The following is a 21,738-nucleotide window of genomic DNA, read 5'->3' as shown; positions in this document are numbered from 1 at the left end:
TGTTGAGGGTATATGCTGTGACAATAGAAACCCTGTTGGCTTTATAAATAAAAGTTTATCACCCACATAAATTCCAGTATAGGTCATCTCTAATACCATACTATACTACTCTGATACTATACTGTAGTCAAATTGTGATAGTATATTGCAATATTGTGTACTACAAGTAGTATAGTATTCTACAGGTATCATCCCTGATACCTATGTTGACTGGTCCAAGAGAGCTCTGAAAATGGAACTTGGGCTTAAATGTGGGCTTGATGACATAGTTCAAATACTTAAAAGCCCTCACTCAATAACTCCTTTCCTCGACACACACAATACCTCCACACACATAGATTGACACCCATCATTCAAAATGCTTAGGATAACGTGTCAACTCAGCCTTGGTATGCATAACAGCTCTGATTCTTAACCCAAAGATACATTAGGTAAATATCTCTGCAAAGACAAAGAGTAGGGATGTATCATTCTTCTGGAAATCCTTAATTGAGTAATCTTAACTCTTGTAGTCAATGGTGATGACAACAAAAGTTTAAAAATGGCAGCATCCAATCTTAGAAGGCCTGGGCATTCAGATAAGAGTGGTCTTCACCATCTTACAACCGCTTCATAATAATTGAGATAGTAAATATAACACATGCTTGGACTGTCCAACCAGGGTCATCGTGAGTGACAGTCTTCCATTTCAGTGAAACCTAAAAATATGACTCAAACAAAGATACCACTGAGAACCACCATGGCTTACTCGGATTTCAGAGATGGGATCCCAGACCCATCACTCACTCTGCAGAAATGTATAAGAATAGGGTGTAAGCCAGAACAATAACAGGTGACCAAAATATCCACAAGCTGTTGGGTTAACATTATTTCAGTAAAATTTCCTTCTGTTTAACACTGAAAAAAAAAACCAAACAAACAACCAAACAACTCCTCCTCTTATTTAAGTGATTGGGTTCTTGTTTTCTATAAATCCCCAAGAGAAAAAGCAACTCTTGGAAGAGAAAGGGAGTTGGATATAGTACACCTTGCACCACATGAATTGTAAATGAAGGATAGGCCTCAGCTGTAAGGGAGGGTCCCAGAAACAACCCAGAATCCTCCATGAGGTCATCTCTTTGACATAAAGCCAGTTCTGCCAAGAACCTTGACCAAAGCCATTCGAACCTCTCTGTTTCTCAGGCTATAGATGAGGGGGTTGAGGGTGGGGGTGACAAGGCTATAGAAGAGGGAGACCACGTTGTCCTGCTGTGGGCTGTGGTAGGTGCCTGGAACCATGTACATGAACATGGCTGCCCCATAAAAGAGCCCCACAACAGTGATGTGAGAGGAGCAGGTGGTGAAGGCCTTGTGTCGGGTCTCTGCTGAGTGCATGCAGAGAACGGCCCTCAACACATGGCTGTAGGAGGTGGCGATGAGTGACAGGGGCAGAAGCAAGATCAGCATTCCTGAGATGGACAGTGACAACTCATAAGCAGAGGTGTCTGCACAAGAGAGCTTCAGCAGAGCCGGTAGCTCACAGAAGAAGTGATCCACAGTGTGTGAGGCACAGTAGGGGAAGTGCAGGGTGATGGAGGTCTGGATGGAGGCCACGAGCACACCTGACAACCAGGAGGTGCCCACCATGAGCAGGCAGACCTGACGTCTCATGAGTACAGGATAATGCAGGGGGCGGCACACTGCAACATAGCGGTCGTAAGACATGAGGGATAGCAGGACACCTTCAGAGACACCCATCAGCATCAGGAAGAACATCTGAGCTGCACAACCCCCAAAGGAGATGGAACCCTCTCCCTGCAGGAAGTTGGCTGCCATCTTGGGGATGGTGACCAGTAGAAAGCCAACATCCAATAAGGAGAGTTGACTGAGCAGGAAGTACATGGGCGTGTGGAGCCTGGAGTCTGTGCGGATCAGGAAGAGCAGGATGGCATTTCCCAGAAGGCCCATAGTGAATATGACAGCCACAAGGGAGAATAGGACCAGATGTGGCCCCGAGTGGCTCAAGAGCCCCATGAGAGTGAAGTCTGAGGTCACTGACTGATTTGATTCCCCCATCCTCCAGGAGGCATCACCCATCTGCAGGAAGAAGGGGATATTTGGAAGGAGTCTCAGTGGGCAGTAGTTTTGTCTTGCATGCCAAATAGAATTGTTTGGTAAGGGTTGCTCTGGAGTCTCAAGAAGGATGAAGAGCACATTCAGTCTCAGTAAGAAAAAAAATAATTGATTCATTATATCTGCTTTGGTCAGGAGGTAGAGAATAGCAAAGTCTTGCCTTTACCCTCCAGGCAAGCCCTATCCACCTGTACTTACAGTTAAACTCTCTATCCTCAAGCTAAGGAGTCCAAGTCAATCCCAGTGCAATATTGGAATACGCCCATCCCAGATGTCCTGGAGCCAAAGCAGAGGTTGTATTCCAAAGAGATTAGATATCAACTAGGGAGACTTTGCCAAAGATAATAGGAGAGGATGAGGCTGGAGAAGGAATGTAGTGTGTTTGGATTGTTTGGCATATAGTTAAGAGAATATACTCTGGGCTAGAGCAAGATTCGAATGCCAACTCAGCTGTGTCCTAGCTTTGTGACTTTGGACAAGTTATTTAACCTTTCTGGGAGTCAGTTTCCCCATCTGCCTATGGAGATAAATAACACCTCTTCGTAAGAGTAGCTCTGAGTGTCAAATGAGATAGTGAATTAAAGAGCTCAGCACAATGACAACCATGTGGTAATTTCTTGATTTAAGTTCACAACTATTACTCATATCGTAAAGGAAATGTAAACATTAAAAAAATTCAGCTATAGTCGGGTAATGTATGCCTGGTGCTTAGCCCAATGTCTGGGATATTGTAGTACTGTTCAGTAAATATTAGCTCTTTTTGTTGATGTTATTCAACATTATAATTCTTGTCCAGTTGCATGGCAAAAACCGATCAAGTTTATTCTCAGTCCTGCTCTCTTGAAATGACAATTTCCCTGTCCTTACCCTAAGTCAGTGGTTCTCAACCAAAGGTAATTTAGCCCTCTTTCCTGTCCAGAGGACATTGGCAATGTCTGGAGATATTTCTGATTGTCATGACAGAGTGCTAATGGATCTAGTGGGTAGAGGTTAGAGATGCTACTGAATATCCTATAAGGCACAGGATGGCCCCCACCACAAAGAATTGTCTGGTCCCAAATTTCAATGGTGCCAAGGTCGAGAAACCCTTCAACTGATACCCATCAACTCTTCTCTGACCTGGAGCTGAGCCTCTGGGAGATCTCTTGAGTCCATTGTCTTGGTCATCCAACAGAGATGAGCTTCGTGTCCCATGCATGCCTGGAGATTAATCTGTGAAGTTGAATTTCCAGATACATTTTAAAGGAAATATTAATAAGACTAGTCCCAACTGAAATCCCTGGAGAACTGCACTGTTTCCATGACTCTGTATAGAGAAGGGTTTATTCTTTTAATCATTATTCCTTGGGGCAAATTCATAGCCAAACAGTCCCTCTGGACCTTGTCAAAGGATTTGCAAGTGGACAGTGTACTTAGCTCTTCTCATTTCACCCATATCTCCTCCCCCTCAACCCATACACCAAAGGGAAGAAAAGGAAGCTAATTCCTTTTAAGCATTTACTATGCATCAGACACCCTGCTAAGGTCAGAGAAAGGCTGATGGGTTTCAGTTGAGGGTTTCTCAACATTGACGCTATTGACATTTTGGGTCAGATCATTTTAGGTATGTTACAGGCATTTTTTAAATTTAATCTTGCTGGTAGGTATTATCATCTGCCTTGTATAGGTGAAGGATCAGGGATTCAAAGAAGGGCAATAGCTGAGTATATTAGGTTGAATAATGTTTCTCTCAAATTCATGTCCCCTTGGAACTTCGGAGTGTGTCCCTATTTGGAAAGAGGGTCTTTGCAGATGTAACTGTTAAGCATCTTGAGCCTAAATCATCCTGGATTCAGGGTGTCCTCTAAGACCGGGCACAGGGAAGGTGGACATGTGGAGATGGAAGCAGAGATTGGACTGCCCCAGATAAAAGACAAGGAGCATCAAAGGTTGCCAGAGATGCCAGAATCTAGAAAAGAGCCATGGGACAGATTCCCCCTCAGAACTCCCAGAAAGAATCAATCCTGTCAACACCTTGAGTTCGGACATCTGGTCTCCAGAACTGTGAGAGAACACATGTCTTGCTTTAGACCACCCAGTTTGTGACCCCCGCACACTCATACACCAATCCAAGGTTACCCAGCAAACAAGTGGTAGAATCAACTTTTGAACAATAGCTGGTGCGATTCCAGGGTTCCTATGTTTTTTTCTTCACATCCTACTTTCTAACAAAAAATAATGGATTGTTCAGGTCCTGCTTCTCTAGGTAAACCCTTGGCTTTCCTGCTCCAGTCATGCTATGTTCTTCTCTTCTGTTGGAGAATTATCTACCTGTGTGGCCTGGGGCAGGAGCCAGGACCTCACCAGCTGTGGGTCCATGGTCTTGGATACTCTTGCCCTGGAGCTCTCCCACTCACTCACCTGGCTTTAGCATGGTCGTCCTTTCACTGGATTGGTCAACAGTCCCCTACTCTTCACCTTGAGAAACCATGCAGATCAACTCTGGTTTACCTCCAAGAAGTGTCAGTTGGTCTGGAGCGTGATGTGAACTCAGTACCATTTGCCCTGGTACCTTGAATCCTCTATCTCTGAAGACTATATATCTCCCCAATGTCTTACCCAGTAAAGGCCCCCTTCCTTCCCTCACCCTCAACACTGTTTCCCTGACCTCACTTTCCCTTCCAGAATTTCCAAGTGGTCTCTTTGCTAATGCTACATCCACAGAGCAGCACACTCTCCCATTGCTGGCTTTTGGAAGCTCCTGTAAGCAGCTTCTCCAACACGACTGTCTGTGAGCCCCTCTATCATGGTTTGTTTGCCTTGGGCTTTGTGCACATTCTTCCTTCAGGACAGGATGCTTCCTTCCACTCAACCCACCTTCCCCAGCCAGGCAGCAGGAAGCACGGGACAGGGACCAATCTTGGCTTTGGGTGTGTTGTCTCCTTGTTCTAAGTCAGCCAGCTCCCTCATATCTTAGGATCAAGAGTCTCTCCAACTCCAGCCAGTCTTTTTTTTTTTTTTTTTTTTTTTTTTTTTTTTAAGTAAGCTCTATACCCAATGTGGGGCTTGGACTCACAACCCTGAGATCAAGATTTGCATGCTCTACCTACTGAGCCAGCCAGGCACCTCTCCAACCAGTTTTTTGAGCTGACTTTTAAACTCCTTCCTTCTTACCTTTTCCTCATTATTGTTTGCATTTCAGACCTGATGCCTTTTGCTGAAATGAAAAGTGAGAGAAGAGGCCCTGGAGTTAGTGGACTCCCTGTTGCCAGTAAAACCTTCACACCATCACTCCCCTATGACGAAGCGTGGCTGAGCCCTCCCTCCATCAGACAGAGGGCAGCTTCTATGAAAGTTCATGTGTGGACATTAAAATAGACACCCCACCCCCACATCCCAGGGTCTGGCACTCTCAGGCTCTTGGCAGTGCTGACGGATCGAGATAAAACAGATGGTAAGATGCTCACCTGTGAGCCGGGGAAGGTGAAGAGGCAAATACAATCCCTGTCCCTGAAAATGCCTGCATACACTCAAATTCTGCACCATCATAAAAATGAATATAAAACTATCAACTTCTGAGGCTCTTTCTTGCCCTCAATATCTCCTCTCTAACCATGCCTACTGTCCAGAAACCTCCACAAGCAGTGGGGTTCCGGGCTCTCACTTCTACTTGCCAGGGTCTGAAAGACCCCCCTCTAGGCCCTCACAAATATTTCACTTCTTATACTGGGATGCTTTCTTGATAAAACCTCCCCAGAATCCAGCATTAAATTAATCCTTTGATTAATTAATCTTGCCTTGGTCTACGGGGTGACTGACAAAATTGTCTGAGGATAGAGGCCCTGGGGGACTGTGTTACATCAGAAAGCTTCTTTTTATCTCCTTTTGTCAGAGAGAGAGAAAATCAATAGCCATGGGAGCTAGAGCCCTCGAGACTGAAATTATGCCAGGAGATACATTTGCCCAGCCCTCCATTCCAGGAAGGTGGGAAGCACTGTGGGAGATAACTGAACTCTCCAAAGAATCTAAAGGCCAACAATAGTGTCTGATAATTCAGAAGTCTTTATGTGTCCCCTTGTGAGAGAAGGGGATGTGGGAATCCCCCATCCCCCCGCCTTTTTTAAAGCATGGATACACATGAACATAAACACACACAAAATTAACATTTCTGATTTTTAGAGAATTTTTTTGAGCGAAATAATGAAGCTGTGATGTTAGAAGAATAACCAGGAAATAGCCCCCACTTATTCTGCCTATTCTAGAGTAATTCCTGTCTCTCTGAGGGCACTCACAGAATGCACAGGCACATATTTGCATTCAGTCAAAGAGGGCAGGCTCTGTCACCGAATGATCAATCATAGTCTGTAAGTCAGGAAATGAATGGGAGGACACTGCCCAGGCCAGCAGTGCACCCTCACCCCCGCTCCCCTTCAACCCCCTACTCCCACCTCCTTCCACCCCCACCCCACTCCTTCCTGCCCCCAATAATTCAAGAGAGGAGGGTTTGTTTGGAAGAGAAGGGGGGATTTATTTTGGGTGCTGACAGCTGGGGCAGGTGGCAACCTCTGTGCCGGCAAGAAGGAGACCTAGATTTTTTTTTTTAACGTTTATTTACTTTTGAGAGAGAGACAGAGCACAAGCGGGGGAGGGGCAGAGAGAGAGGGAGACTCAGAACCTGAAGCAGGCTCCAGGCTCTGAGCTGTCAGCACAGAGCCCGATGCGGGGCTCGAACTCACGAATGGTGAGATCATGACCTGATCCAAAGTCAGATGCTTAATCGACTGAGCCACCCAGGTGCCCCAGGAGTCCTAGATTTTTATAAGGAGAGGTGGAGGGGTTGGTTTGCTGCAGGAAAGCAGGCAGAGAGCAGACAGAGAGCATGTGATCAGGGTGTGCAGGGGGATGGGGCTGGGTCTGTGTTCAGCACGGGATCTGAGGTTCTCGGGCAGGAAAGGGGATGCGTGGGGTGTGGGCTTTTCTGGTCTGGCAGTTGGAATGTTCCGGTCATTGCAAAACACCTTCCTCAATGCTTAGAGAAAGTGTGATAAGAGATAAGCATAATGGGTTTTAGTGTGTGAGTTAAGCCGTCTTGTCTCTTTCTGGTTTTAACTTGGTTGAGCAAGAGGGCCCCATAACCAGAGGTCTGGAATCTGTTGAGTGTTTCTTGGACAGCATATATGATGACTTTTGAGAAATATTTGATTAATATTAAATATAAATGTATGAATACAAATTTAAAATGTACTTATAAATACTTTATACATACAAAATAAATATATGAATATTTATAAATAGTTACATAAAGTTTATATAAGTTATGCAATTTGTATATAGATAAAGGAGGTAGTTGGGGTTTATGGGCTTTTTTGGATTGGTTGATATGCATATGGAAGATATGCTCCCAGATGAGTTGTTTGCTATCTCTAGACATTGTCTAGTCTCTCCAGGATCAGCAAGGCCCCAGCTGTCAACACATCAGAAAATAAAAAGGCACGACTAATACAAAATACCAATGCAAATCCAGTAACTGCTGACTGTTTACTAAAAGGTGATGTGTGTCAACTGTGGTTTTAACTCCTTGTAAATAGAGCGGAACACTTACATCTTTGTAACCAATTACAGGCTACCCGCAGGCATTCTGGGCCTTTTCTTTGTTCAATAGTAAACTGAGCTAATTCTGTATTTAGGAATTGCCATGTTCTTTGGGTTTTGATTTTTGTTTTTCCAACACTTCCAAGTTCCCAGACAGTGAATCCAGGTATAGGAAGGCTCTGTCCTTATCCTTGACCTTCCTTGAATAATTTCTCTCCAGGACGGTGGAAACAGAATTTATGGGAATCGTTTAGAAGGCAGCATTGCTCAATACCAGACATAAAAATGTTCTGACTTTGTGGTTACATAGGAGCCAACTGTGTTGTGTATGAGTAAGACAGTGTTGTTGTGCTGACCTCTAAAATAGGTCCTCAGAAAATACCGTTCTGATAGATGGATCTCCAAACTGAAAAAGCCGTCTTTTTTTTTTTTTTTAAGTTTAATCACAAAAAGCAAGAGGACTATAAAAGTCCCTCATTCCATTAGCAACCGTATGGCAGTTTAACTTTGCAAAGTATTTTTGTATCCCTTTTTACATTATTAAACCTTTATTATGAAACATAATGCATATACGCAAGATGTATAAACAAACACGCACAATCAGTGGATGGTTATATGATAAAAGTTCCCACATTTACAACCCAAGTGCAGTAAAAGGTGCTCTCGCCAGACCCAGAGGCCCCCACATAGTTGTCTCTCATCACATGGGTTAGTTCTCCAGACTTATCCAGTATCCTGAATTTCTGATAATCATGTACTGATTTTCCTTACAGTTTTCTACCCATGTATATATACACCCCTAAAGAATATAGTTTAGCTTTGCCATTAAAAAAAAATAACTCTTAGGGGCGCCTGGGTGTCTCAGTCAGTTGGACCTCCGACTTCAGCTCAGGTCATGATCTCTCGGTCCGTGAGTTCGAGCCCCACATCAGGCTCTGTGCTGACGGGTCGGAGCCTGGAACCTGCTTTGGATTCTGTGTCTCCCTCTTTCTCTGCTCCTCCCCTACTCATGCTCTGTCTCTTTCTCTCTCTCAAAAAATAAATAAAAACATTAAAAATAAAAAAACCCAACTCTATTGATGTATAGTTTACTTAAAATGACCTCATCTTAAGATATATACGTATTTATACATGTATGTATAGGTTGGGGTTAGGGGCAGAGGGAGAGAGAGAGAATCCCAAGTAGGCTTTGCACTGACAGTGCTTGATCTCACGACTCTGGGATCATGGCCTGAGCCGAGATCAAGAGTCGGATGCTAAATCCACTGAGCCACCCAGGCGCCCCCTTAAGTTATATATTTTGATGAGTTTGGCACAGAACCTTCACCACAATCAAGATATAGAATATTTCCATATTTCCAGACAACTATATTCTATTTTCTGTTGTTATAGGTAGCTCTGTATAGATGAGACCTACAGTAAGCTAGTATTTTTGGTCTGATTCATTCAACATGCTTGCTTGTATGTATGTATGTACGTACTTTAGAGAGAGAGTGTGTGTGAGCAGGGGAGAAGGGCAGAAGGAGAGAGAGAGAATCTGAAGCAGGCCTCATGCTCAGCATGGAAGGTTGTGGATCCTACAACCCTGGGATCATGACCTGAGCCGAAATCAAGAGTCAGATACTCAACCGACTGAGCCAGCCAGGTGCCCCTCAACATGCTTTAAGAATCATTCATGTTGTTGCATGGGTCAGGAATTCACTCCTTTTACATTGCTCAGTGGTGTTCCATTGTGTGGATATTATGATTTGTTTATCCATTCACGAATTGATGACATTTTAGCTATTTCAGCCTTGAGGCTATTAAAAGTAAAACTGCTAAGAATATTAGTGTTTCACATTTTTGAACTTTTTCTCCACAAATTTCAAATTGAAAAAATTTATTTTTTAACGTTTATTCATTTTTGAGAGACAGAGTGCGAGCAGAGGAGGGACAGAGAGAGAGGGAGACTCAGAATTTAAAGCAGGGTCCAGGCTCTGAGCTGTCAGCATAGAGCTCAACACGGGGCTCGAACCCACAAACCACGAGATCATGACCTGAGCTGAAGTCAGATGCTTAACCAACTGAGCCACCCAGGTGCCCCATCAAACTGAAAACATTTAGATCTACAGAAAGGTTGTAGGAATAGCGCAATGAACCTGTGTGCCCTTTGTCTAGCTTCACCATTTATCAACTCTGTGATATATTTACTTTACAGAGTTATCTATCTATCTATCCATCTATCTATCTATCTGTCCATGTGTCCGTCTATCTATCTATCTATCTATCATCTATCTTCTATCTATCACCTATCATCTACCTACCTCACATATACTCTTCATTGCTCTTCCATTTGAGAGTGGGTTGCACAAATTGTTTTTGAATAATTGCTTTAGCTTCTGAGGAGATAATTTATGTAATCTTGTGTGGGTTTTTTTCCATCAGAATAAAATATGAAAGACTCATCCAAGCTGCTGTATACAGCTCTTGTTGGCTCATCTTCATTGATTTATGTTTTCTGGTTTTCCATCATATGGATATACTGCAACTTATTCTTCTATTTTATTTGATTATTCTCAATTTTGGCCATTATGAAAGATTGTGATGAGCATTCTTGAACACACCTCCCGTGCAAATAAGCACACAGCTGTGTTTCATATACACCTACAAGTGCAACTCCAAGGGTATGTGTGTTCTCAGCTTTGACGTCTGTGCTCAACTGTTTTCTAGAATTACTGCACCATTTTTAAAAAATTTTTTTTAAATGTTTATTCATCTTTGAGAGACAGAGACAGAGCATGAGCGGGGAAGGGGCAGAGAGAGGGAGACAAAGAATCTGAAGCTGGCTCCAGGCTCCGAGCTGTCAGCACAGAGCCCCACGCGGGGCTTGAACTCACGAACTGTGAGATCATGACCTAAGCCGAAATGGGACACTCAACCGACTGAGCCACCCAGGCGCCCTGAATTACTGCACCAATTTACACTCACGCCAGCAGTGTAGGAATGTTGCAGTCGCTCCGTATCTCCAGCAACACTTCCTGACGGACTTAAAGATTTGCCCCAATCTGATATGCATGTAATAATATTCCCTTGTCATTTGGTTTGTGTTTTTCCCGATTACTAATAAATGTGAGCACTTTTTCCTATTTAAAAAATTATCAGGACTGCCTAGAAGCATGAGGAAACTCTCTGACATATACCACTATGGTCATAATTGTGTGAAATACGTATGCATGCAGCTAAAGATTACAATGCAATATGGAAAATAGGTGGTATGTTAGTTTCCTGGGGCTTTTGTAACAAAGTACGGCACACCGAGGGGCTCAAACAACAGAAGCTTATTGTCTCACAGTTTGGGAGGATAAAAGTTCCAGATCAAGGCATCAGCAGGTTGGTTCTTTCTGGGGAGGGGCTCAAACAACAGAAGCTTATTGTCTCACAGTTTGGGAGGATAAAAGTTCCAGATCAAGGCATCAGCAGGTTGGTTCTTTCTGGGGCGGGAGGTGGGGGGTGTAAGGGAAGGATCTGTTGCTAGCATTTCTCCTGGTTTTTGTAGCATGCTGGCCATCTGCAGCGTTCCTTGCCTTGTAGAAGCATCACCTTGACCTCTGCCTTTATCCTCACATGGTATTCTCTTTGTGGACTAGTTCCCATGTTTTATAAGGACACCTGCCAGGTTGGATGAGGGGGCCCACCCTACTACCCCTCATATAATTTCCTCTTAACTGATTACATCTGCAACGACCCTATTTCCAAATAAAGTCCCATTCTGAGGTCTCGGAGGTTAGGGCTCTAACACATAAATTTTGGGGGGTGGGTAGAGGGTTACCATTCAACTCATAATAGATGGCTAGGCAACTTTTCTTTCCTTTCTTTCAAGTGCATAAAGCTGATGTTGGTAACACAGCAGAGAATGATGGGGAAAACTGCTTGGTGTCAGAAAGGATTGATTTACATCCCAGCTATGCTTTTTATTAGCCTTGAGTTTTCACCATGCCAAGCTTTTCATCTACCCTGTGTTGAACAGTCGCTATCTTGGACAGTTTTTTGTGAAAATGAAATGGGATAGAATGTATAAAGAAAGGGCATTTTGGGGCATCTGGGTGGCTCAGTCAGTTGGGCATCTGACTTTGGCTCAGGTCACGATCTCGTGGTTCATGAGTTCGAGGACCACATTGGGCTCTGTGCTGACAGCTCGGAGCCTGGAGCCTGCTTCAGATTCTGTGTCTCCCTCTCTCTCTGACCTTCCTTGGCTCATGCTCTGTCTGTCTGTCTCTCTCTCTCAAAAATAAATAAACTAAAAAAAAAGAAACGGCATTTCATCGTATTTGACAAACAGGGCAGTCAGTAAATACCAACTCTTTCTTCCTTTGTCATTGCATTATACTCAACATTTTACAACTTTAAAATAATAGTTAATCAGCTAGCTAACTAGAGGAATGCATGAATGAATGCATGAATGAATGAATGAATGGTGCTGGGAAGTGACACCCGCCTCAGTAGCCAAGAAAAGAGTCACACAAGTGATTTCCTAAGGCCAAATGTCCACCACTTACTGTGCAAACCTGGGACAACTGTCTACACGAAGCTGTTAGAAGCAGAGAGGGGTGATGGTATGAGTATAGGGATTTGGATCCAGTTCTGGGTTGTTTTGTGTCTTAACCACCTTGGGCGGAGATCAAGTTTGCAGGGGAAGCTCGGTGCCCGCGGCCTCTGCCCCAGGTGCCCGGGTCCCTTCCCCCATCAGATTACTTGATCACAGGCCATCTAGAGATCTTGGGGCCCCACACTGAGCCAGGAAGGAAGACAAATGTGGGAGGGTTGGGGACGAGGGGGTTTCCTTCTAAGGGCTGGGTAGAGTCACCCGACAGCCTGCAGGGCAGGGGCATCTCAGAGCTGAGTGAATTGTAGCCATGGCTGAAGCCAGGAACTTCCCAAACCCCAATGAGATTACCGCATTGAGAGCCAAACTCCCCCCGCAGCCGGGGAACACTGGTGAGTCAGGGAGCTGGGACCAGGGGCCCTTTTCCATGTCAGGAAGAGCTGGGTGCTGGGTTGCCCTGATTCCCTCACAGGTTGGAGGAAGGGAATATCAGGTTTGAGTCTTCCTGAGCCCCTTTTCAGCCCATCCGCCGTCACCGCCGTGACTTCTTATACTAGAGAGATGGCCTTCTTTTTCCAGCCCTTTCTAAGTCCTCCCGTCTGGTAGGTAGTGAACCCAGAATACCCCGGGGATACGGCAGTTTCCTGAAGACTGTTTGAGGCATCTCAGGGGGTGAGAGAGTGTATATCCTTGGGTAGAGGGAGGCTTACCTGGTTTCCCCCAGGTCGATGGGGACAGACGTCCAAGGATAAGACCTGGAGATATCTCTGCCTGGCCGTGTCCCTGATCCTGCTTCTCATGTTCATTATCCTCTGTGTGGTTCTGCCCAAAGGTAAGGCATCTGGGCCAATGGGGACAGGGTGACCACAGGGAAGCAAGCACCTTGGCTCCTACCCTGCAAAGGCAGGTCTGCAGGGCTGGTGCAGGGGTGGCCGGTCTGTGTCCCTAGTGGGATCATAATGGCAACAGAATGGAGCTCACTCCCCCACCAGTCTAACAGGCTGGGGGGCCTGCATGGGCCCAAGTCAGTCTGAGTTGTTGGTGAGTGTCTTCCCAAAGCTCATCCCCCAACTGGACTCGAACTCCAGCCTCCCTGCTAAAAGTATACACCTGAACAAAGGTCCTGTCTTGCCGCTTACTAGCTGGATGCTTTAGACAAGGATCTTTACCTCTCTGGGCCTCAGTTTCCTCATCTGAAAAATGGGCGGGGCATTTCAGAGCCCCAGAATGCCTTGCTCTGGGAACGGGAGAAAGTCTTGGCCCCTTGAGGTTTGAGGAACATGGAGAGACCCCAGGAAGGTTCTGGGGTCCAGAACACTTACTTGCGCCTCTCCCCAGTCTTGAAGAGGACACAGCAGGTGCAGAAGGAAGTCATTCAACTGAATGAAAAAGGTGAGTGGGGTTCAACATGGTTGGCCTCCTGCCTCTCCACCATATCTCCTCCCTCTGCCAAGACCTTGACCAGCCCTTTCTTTTTGGGCCTCCCAGTGATGCAGGGACTGGGGCAGGCTAGGCATGACCTGGACTTCATTCGGGGTGAAATGTTCCGGCAAATGAAGGCTGTACTGGCAGGCAATGGTAAGGAGTGGGGGAGGGGAGGTGAGAGGGAGGGGTTGTGCTCCCGTCACAGCACCTGTAACAGTGGTGGGGCTTCTGGCAAGTGGCTCTCAGAGGGGCACCCCGATGCCAATGGCTCCTCAGATCTTTTCAGAAAGTTCAAGTGACATGATCAGATCACACTTAGAGTGGAGGGCTCCCAGGAAAACAAGACTTTTGAGACAGCCAGATCTGGTCTAGGCTTGTGGTTGTGCATGACCTTGGGCAGCCCATTTAAACCACTCTGAGCTTCAGTTTCCTCAGCTGTAAAGTGGGGGGAAATTAACACTATCTTCTTTAAGACAGTCAGGATCTGGAGCCTCCACTCTTAAAAACCACACTAGTGTGTTACAAAATGTGGTCAGTCCTTACCAGCACGTTAGAAGTACCTGGAGAACTTGCCACAGTGTAAATTTCTGGGCCCCAAGCAAACAACACTACTGGATCGAATGCTGCTGGAGGGAGTGTTCTTGGTGCTACATACTTTTTATATAACTTTTGCGTGAGTGGGTGAGATGCGGTATACGTACATTTAGTTCTTATTATTCATGTAGCTATGTTTTATGTGGTCCCTGCAAATGATGGATTGGCGAATACTGAATCATTGCAGAAATAACAGTATTAGTTTTACTTGACCCCCTGGTCATAACATTTTGTCAACTGATCAATACATAACCTTGTTTTTGTGTGTTTCTGTATAAATGTAAAGTTTGTTTATTTTTATTTTTTATTAAAATATTTTTTAATGTTTATTTATTTTTGAGAGAGACAGAGAGACAGAGAGCGAGTGGGGGAGGGGCAGAGAGAGACGGAGACACAGAATCCTAAGCAGGCTCCATGCTCCGAGCTGCCAGCACAGAGCCTGACAGGGGGCTCCAACTATGAGATCATGACCTGAGCCGAAGTCAGACACTTAACCGACTCAGCCACCCAGGCGCCCCTAAAGTTTATTTATTTTGAGAAAGAGAGAGAGGAAGAGAGAGAATCCCAAGCAGGCTCTGTGCTTTCAACACTGAGTCTGACCTGTGGCTCGATCCCAAGAACTATGAGATGATGGCCTGAGTCAAAATCAAGAGACGGATGCTTAACCAACCGAGCCACCAGGCTCACCTGTTTAAATATATTTAATAGATATCGTTTCATTAACATTGAACTCATGGCTAACAGCACTATAACTCATGCCTGAAGGAAGCTTACCCAACGCACACGCATTTTCTCTGTAAGGCACGTCGCAGCCTTCTTGCGCATGTAGGAACACTGACAGTGCTTTAGCACGACTCTTGAGGGCCTTTGTAAACAGCAAAATCGCCCACAGAAGGCATAAAAACATGAAGCGCGTGACACGAAATGGCCCACCAAAGGCGAACTTGCTTATGGTATGAGAAAAGAAACAGCAAGGCAGAACTTGCCTTATTCCGTCTGACTCCAGCTTTTTGCTACTCTGTGCAGGTCTGTGAGTGACAAGGAAAACCTCACAAGTATTGATTTGGGGGTTACGAATCAATGTTAACAAGTAGGTGAATTTGCAAATACGGAGCCTGCAAATAACAAAGATCCACTGTGTGTGTGTGTGTGTGTGTGTGTGTGTGCGTTCACTAACTGGATATAGATGAATGCAGTGAGAATTCTCTGTATCACTCCTGAGCCCTCACTGCCGAGTTCCCACCTAACTCCCAGGAACCACTGTAGTTATATTGTATAGTTTTTCTTCAGAGCACAGTTTCTTCAACTGTGCACCATTGATGTTTGGGGCTGAATCATTCTTCCAGTGGGGGGAAACTGTCCTGTGTAATGCAGCATCCCTGGCCTTGACCCACCTGATGGGGTAACCCTTTGTGAGTTATGACAACCAAAAAAGGTCTCCAGGTGTTGGCCATTGTCCCCTGGGCAAAGAATCACTTTCCCCACAAAGGAGACCACTGCTCTAGAGTTTCTTTAAGCAAATGAGGAATGTCAAAACCTATGTCCCTCTATTTTACACTAAAGTAGGATATTATTCACACTGTTCCTTGAGTCCCTTTTCCCCATCTCATAGGCTATCTATAGCATTGTCCTATTTCCATCTGATGAGGTTCAATAATGGGGGGTGCCATCTTACCAGGTAGTGAGCTTCCAACTGTTGGGTGTGTTCAAGTGGAGACCACTGGGAATGTGACCAGGGGGTGATGGGGGACACACCCCTTCACCGGATGGGAAACTGGATATGCCAGCTTGGCTAATGGCTCCATTCTCACAGAATCCTCATGTGAGCCTTGCCCCCTGGACTGGAAGTTCTTTCAGGGCTCCTGCTACTTTTTCTCCCTGGACAACCTCACCTGGACCCAGGCTAACGATTCTTGTGCCCAGAAGCAAGCCCACCTGGTTATCATCAACAGCCGAGCAGAACAGGTGGGAAACGGAAGGTAGAATCTTAGCAGGTTGGGAGAGGGATTATAAAAGAATTTGGGGGTTCATATTTCCGTCCCCTTTGGGGTCTAGCACAATACTCCTAGTATGGTCTTCAAGACCTGCTTCATCTTGCTTCAACCCAAGCTCACTGCTGTGACATGTGGGGAATGGACCCTGTGCACCGAGGTCCTGTCTCCAAGCTCTGATTCATGTAGGTCCCTCGGTTTGCAGTGCCCTTACTCTTGCTGTGTGGAGAACTCCTACTCACCTGTCAAAACCCCAATACAAACATCCCTTCTCCATATTCTCTCATGACATCATCAGAGACCTTCACCACAGAACTTCACACTGCATCAGTGTTGTAAGTGTGGGGCTGGATCTAAATAATATCTGGCTCTCCTGGTCCAGAAGCAAGGCTTGGCCCGAAGAAACGCATCAAGAGTGTCTTTTGAGCTGGGTTTCCAGCCAGAGATATTCCTACAGCCTAAGATCAAACCTTGCTCTGGTATGCATTGACCTTAAAAAACAGTTACAACCAATATTTGTCCAGTGCTTCTTTCTAGGTGCACATACCTCACACAGTCTATTCTTTTGATCTTGAGAATATGCTATGAAGTGGAGATTCTATTCTTTCCATTATACAGATGAAGAAACCAAGGGGTGGATTAAATGTCTGAGGCCATACGATATGCACATAGTAGGTCTGGAGTTCGCATTAGGATAGAAAGTGCTGTGCGTGGCTGCCTCTGTCTGCTTGCCCACCCAAAATCCCCTCTACACCTTAGCCCTCCTCCGGTCCCCGGACACTCCAACCTCTGTCCTTTCAGCTCTGATGGAATTTTACCTCGCAGTGTGCCTTCTCCCATCTAGGACTTCCTGACATCAACTGAGCAGGTGACATCCTGGATAGGCCTCTTCAAAGAGGGCCAGAAAGGAAACCACAGGTGGATGGATGGCTCAACCCCCACCTACACGTGAGTCTCCCTGTCTGTGATGCAGATGTCCCTAACCACCCAAGACAGTCTTCCCCTAAGATACTGGCAGGGCTTTTAAAGAGAGATTTTATGACCACTCTGGATGTTCCCCTGTCATTCATTCACTATTTACCTGAAGCAACTCCCCAAACACAAGCCCTTTCTATCATAGCAGCTATTGTTATTTTATTACTTGGGAATGGTGTTCCCATTTAAAATGCTTGAGAAACAGTAGATTCAATGCCAAACTGGTCCTGTGTTGCAGGACTTCTCAGAGCCTTGGATGTGCCTATTCAGGAGTATAATAATGTAGCATTTGCCAACTGTATGAGTTTCCTGTAGTCGCTGTAGCAAAGAGCCACAAACTGGGAGGTGAAAACAACAGAAACTTACTCTCTCACAGTTATGGAGGCCAGAGTCCCAAACCAATATGTCAGCAGGACTACACTCCCTCCAATGCCTGTAGGGGAGGATCTTTTCCTGCCTCTTCCAGCTTCTGGTGGCTCCAGTTGTTCCTTGGCTCATGGGCCCATCACTCCAATCTCTGCCTCTGTGGTCACATACCCTTCTCCTCTCCCCTGTGTCTTCTCTCTTCTGTCCCTTATAAGGACACTTATAGTTGGATTGAGGCTCACTCAGTCAATCCAGGATGATCCCTTCTCAGCATCCTTCACTTAAGTTAATCTGCAAAGACCTCTTTCCCAAGTAAGGTCACACTCACAGATATCTGGGGTTAGGATGTGGGCATATCTTTTCAATGGGGACAACACTGAACCCACTATACCTTCCTGGCAGTTACCTGCCTTCTCACACTCTTTGCTTTTGGACATTTCCATCTGCCAGCATCACCCTTCCCTGTCTGGCAAACTGCTCTGGATGGGTCCAGGCCCAGGGCATAATTAATCACCTTGGCAAACTCACCTGCCGTCTGAGCACGTACCATATACCTTACATGCCCTGGTCATCACATCCTCAGAATGTGCTCCCATTTTGCAAAAGAGGAAAACAGAGGCTCGGATATTAAGACTGTTGCCCTGGTCACATAGATGACAGGTGGCAGAGCTAGAAGTTGGACAGGGTGAATCTGGCTTCAGGGTGAATGGACCTCAGAGAAGGGGAGAGGGTCAGCGAGATGAAGGAGTCAGAGAAAGTGGCCCCAGAACTTGGAGACTCCCCTGAAGACTGTTTCCTGTTGCTACTCCCATTTGAGCTCAGTCTCTCCACTTGGAAAAAAAAAAATGGGAAGGGGTTGACCAGATGACTACTGTAAGATGGGCTCAATAAATGATTCCCACTTGGGGCCTCAAGAACCTTAGGGCCAGACCCTCACTCATAGAGAGCAGGGTAGGGGGCTCAGGCACTGGCCCATCTACTCAGGAATTTGTGGGCATCTCTTGACAGTAACTGGGAGTCCGAGAAGCTACATGATAATGGAACTGCCCCCGCCTGCATGATGATACACAACCATGGATACTGGAGCAACTTCTCTTGTGAATCAGGGAGATTTGCTTTCATTTGTGAGAGGCGACAGAACTGCTAACCAAGCCCTTATACCGCACTTCCTGGGACTGACGCAGAACCCTTGATATACAGCCTCAAGCCCTATCCCTGCCTTCTCTGGGTTCTGAGTTCACAGAGGCAACAATAGAGGACATTTCTCCAAAGCCTAGTGTCCTTTTCTTGGCATTGGGCTTTCTCACCCTTTATTTCCTTTCCCGATTTCTGCTGAGTGGAATGTTCCAGAAGCAGTCCTGGGCCCATCCCTGGAGGAGAATGATAATTCTTAACTTCCATTAAATCCAGGCTTGGCCACGATCTTGCTTGAGCCAATGAAATGTGATGGGAATTGACATGTGCCACGTTAAGCAGGAATCTTAAGAGCCTTGTGTGGTTCTGCCATCTTCATTTTGCCCTTGTCGGAAGACCACCTCTCCCTACAAAGGACAGCTCCTTCAAATATGGTCCTGCAGTGAAGAAGATCCCCTTCAGGCAGAGCTTCTGCTGACCCATAAACATGACCAAGAAGTGAATTTTTTTGTGGTTATTGGCCACTAAGATTTTGAGGTCACCAGTTGTTACCGCCAGCATACTAAACTTATGCTGACTGATACAGGGGATGAAGTTCCATTTCATAAAACCCCAAGATCTAGGGCTTTCTTCCAACACAAAAAGCCTAAAGCTTGTGGATACAGGGCGATTGGGTCCCTCACATTCATTCAACATTACCATTACCTCAGCCAGCCTCTCCAGCTTCCTCTTCAGCATCTCCCTCCAGGCCAGTCTCCTCTCTGGTTCCCAGTGAGATTGTTCTAAGACATCTCCAAAGCCCCTTCACCATCTGGCCACTTCCCTTTCTTCATGCCCCTCACACCTCCATGTGTTTGCTCTTGTAGTTTTCTTTGCCTGGAATGCTCTCTGCCCCTGGCTTCCTGTGGGACATTTCCTCATCCTTCACTGGGCCCAAATCAACTGGTACCATCTGCATGGGCTACTCAAGAGTCTGACTCTTGCTTTCCTCTCAGAGACCTTTATTAACTTTGTGATTATGATTTACGTTGTACAATGCAGTGGATTCTTAACCCATTAAAAAAAAAATCCTTCAATCCCTTAACTGTGTCTTGCCATTTCTGTTAATTCCAAAACCTATGTCAGTTTCCTCCACATTTGTAAGCCTGGATTCTTGAGACCAAGATCTGTCAGAAAGTACAGGCATCAGGCATTAGGATTAGGCATGGCCATTCCCTGCACCTGGCCCAGGCTCTCTTCCTTATACGTGTGTCACTCATGGCTAGATAGTCATGGCACAAGAAAGTTAAGATCTGTCAGAATAATTGTTCTCCAACAAGTTTCATTTTGAATTGGCCAAAATAGCAATTTGGTCTGGTCCCTGCCATCTCTCTCGTCAGAATCTGAAACTGTATGGGGATGAGATACATGCCTGTATCCCTGCTGCAGAGAAGAGAAAGATAAAATGTGATTCTCTTCCAGGACCATGGAGATGAGTGGTCAGAAAATAGGAGTGGCCTCTTGTTCTTCAGAAAGTGTAGCTGAAGTTCAGCTATTAGAAAAATGCAGTCGCCACGTTGACCAGATGTCTCAAAATGATTTGGCGAAGGGGACCAAACCATGTGCTCTCTCTGGATGCATTTTGCAACTGATTCATTCAGTAAAAACTCACAAGTACCTATAATATGCCAGAGACAGTGATTAAGAACCAGGGTGGACACACCTGTCACCAGGTTGCCTTGATGGGGCTTTGTAGTTTATGGCAGAGGGGGAGCTGATAGAACAGGGGTAGAGAGCAAGACGGAGTCACTCATGTCAAGCAGTAACTTATGTCAAGCAGGAACACATGCAGCCAAAGACCTACACCGAAACCAGCACAAGCTGATGGCATCCAGAACTGGTAACCTGCAGAGCCAAAAGAGGTCTGCTGAGGCCCAAGACTGATGCAGCTCTTTTTCAAAAGGGAGTATCCGGGGCGCCTGGGTGGCTCAGTCGGTTAAGCATCCGACTTCGGCTCAGGTCATGATCTCACAGTCCGTGAGTTCGGGCCCCAGGTCGGGCTCTGTGCTGACAGCTCAGAGCCTGGAGCCTGCTTCGGATTCTGTGTTTCCCTCTCTCTCTCTGCCCCTTCCCTGCTCATGCTCTGTCTCTCTCTGTCTCAGAAATAAATAAACATAAAAAAAAAGAAATACTCTAGGTATTTCTTAAAAAAAAAGGGGGGGGAGTATCTTTGCAGCAAACTGTCAGAGTCTCCAGATGCTGCCCCTTTCACATCTAACCGCATTGAAAAGGCGACTGCCCACAAAAGGTCTGCCCGATGTTCAGAGATCATCCTCCAGCACTTGAACATAATAACATAACATGTGCCGGGAGCGGACCCAGACCAGACTGAAGCCTCATCCCAGCTGTGCACTCACGGACTGACCTCGCATTTGCTTTGTTGACTTCTTACCCCTTGCGGTGCCTTGTTAGTTGTGTGACTTTGTCTTGCACTTTGCTTCATGTGACGTGAGTGAAGCCAAGTTAAACACGTAGTAAAATGTCACCGAGTTTGGAATCCTGAGCCTGCTTTACAATTACGTTAACCTTGCCGTATGGCTGAACAAAGCAGACCCCGTGGGGACACACACAACGTGTGTACGTGCCTCCATAGAGTGCTCACGACGGGGGTTCTGAACAAGCAACAGTGGGACCTGATCCTCACTGGGGAAGGATCCAAATCCAGGAAAATAATTTCATCGCAGCCCTCCCTGACTCTGAGAGAACGTCCGTTTATTTGTTGACTCCGATGCTACAGCCAGCCCAAGAAAGTAGCATTTTGCTCGTGTGGACTCTTTAACTCATATTTGCATAAACTAGTTTCTCCCCCTGAGAAGGTAAACACCAGAAGGAACCGCATCTTGCTTGCTCTGTGTTTGAATTTCTAGAGCCTGGAACGCAGAAATCTCTCAATAACGTTTGGTGAATGAACGGATGGATAAGTTCCAAAGGCATGGGGCAAGGTAGGCC

At 45.8% G+C, this 21,738-nt stretch overlaps 2 protein-coding genes across 2 annotated transcripts; one reads left to right on the top strand and one right to left on the bottom strand.

Annotated features, from left to right (window-relative positions):
• Window positions 1-1,110: 1,110 nt before the first annotated feature.
• Window positions 1,111-2,055, bottom strand: LOC109247953 (olfactory receptor 2Z1-like). The gene has a single exon (XM_019417227.2). It carries the CDS (start codon window positions 2,053-2,055, stop codon window positions 1,111-1,113), a length of 945 nt encoding a protein of 314 aa, XP_019272772.2.
• Window positions 2,056-12,521: 10,466 nt separating this feature from the next.
• Window positions 12,522-19,834, top strand: CLEC4OP (C-type lectin domain family 4 member O). Its single transcript, XM_019416161.2, has 7 exons — window positions 12,522-12,657; window positions 12,990-13,097; window positions 13,604-13,657; window positions 13,754-13,843; window positions 16,098-16,249; window positions 17,120-17,223; window positions 18,625-19,834. Exons 1-7 carry the CDS (start codon window positions 12,576-12,578, stop codon window positions 18,761-18,763), a joined length of 729 nt encoding a protein of 242 aa, XP_019271706.1. The 5' UTR covers window positions 12,522-12,575; the 3' UTR covers window positions 18,764-19,834.
• The last annotated feature ends 1,904 nt before the right edge of the window (window positions 19,835-21,738 follow it).

Source organism: Panthera pardus, unplaced genomic scaffold, assembly GCF_024362965.1.
Source record: "Panthera pardus isolate Hobbes unplaced genomic scaffold, ASM2436296v1 HiC_scaffold_8, whole genome shotgun sequence".
Taxonomy (NCBI): domain Eukaryota; kingdom Metazoa; phylum Chordata; class Mammalia; order Carnivora; family Felidae; genus Panthera; species Panthera pardus.
The sequence above is the reverse complement of the archived record's forward strand: the minus strand, read 5'-3'. Positions and strand labels throughout refer to the sequence as shown.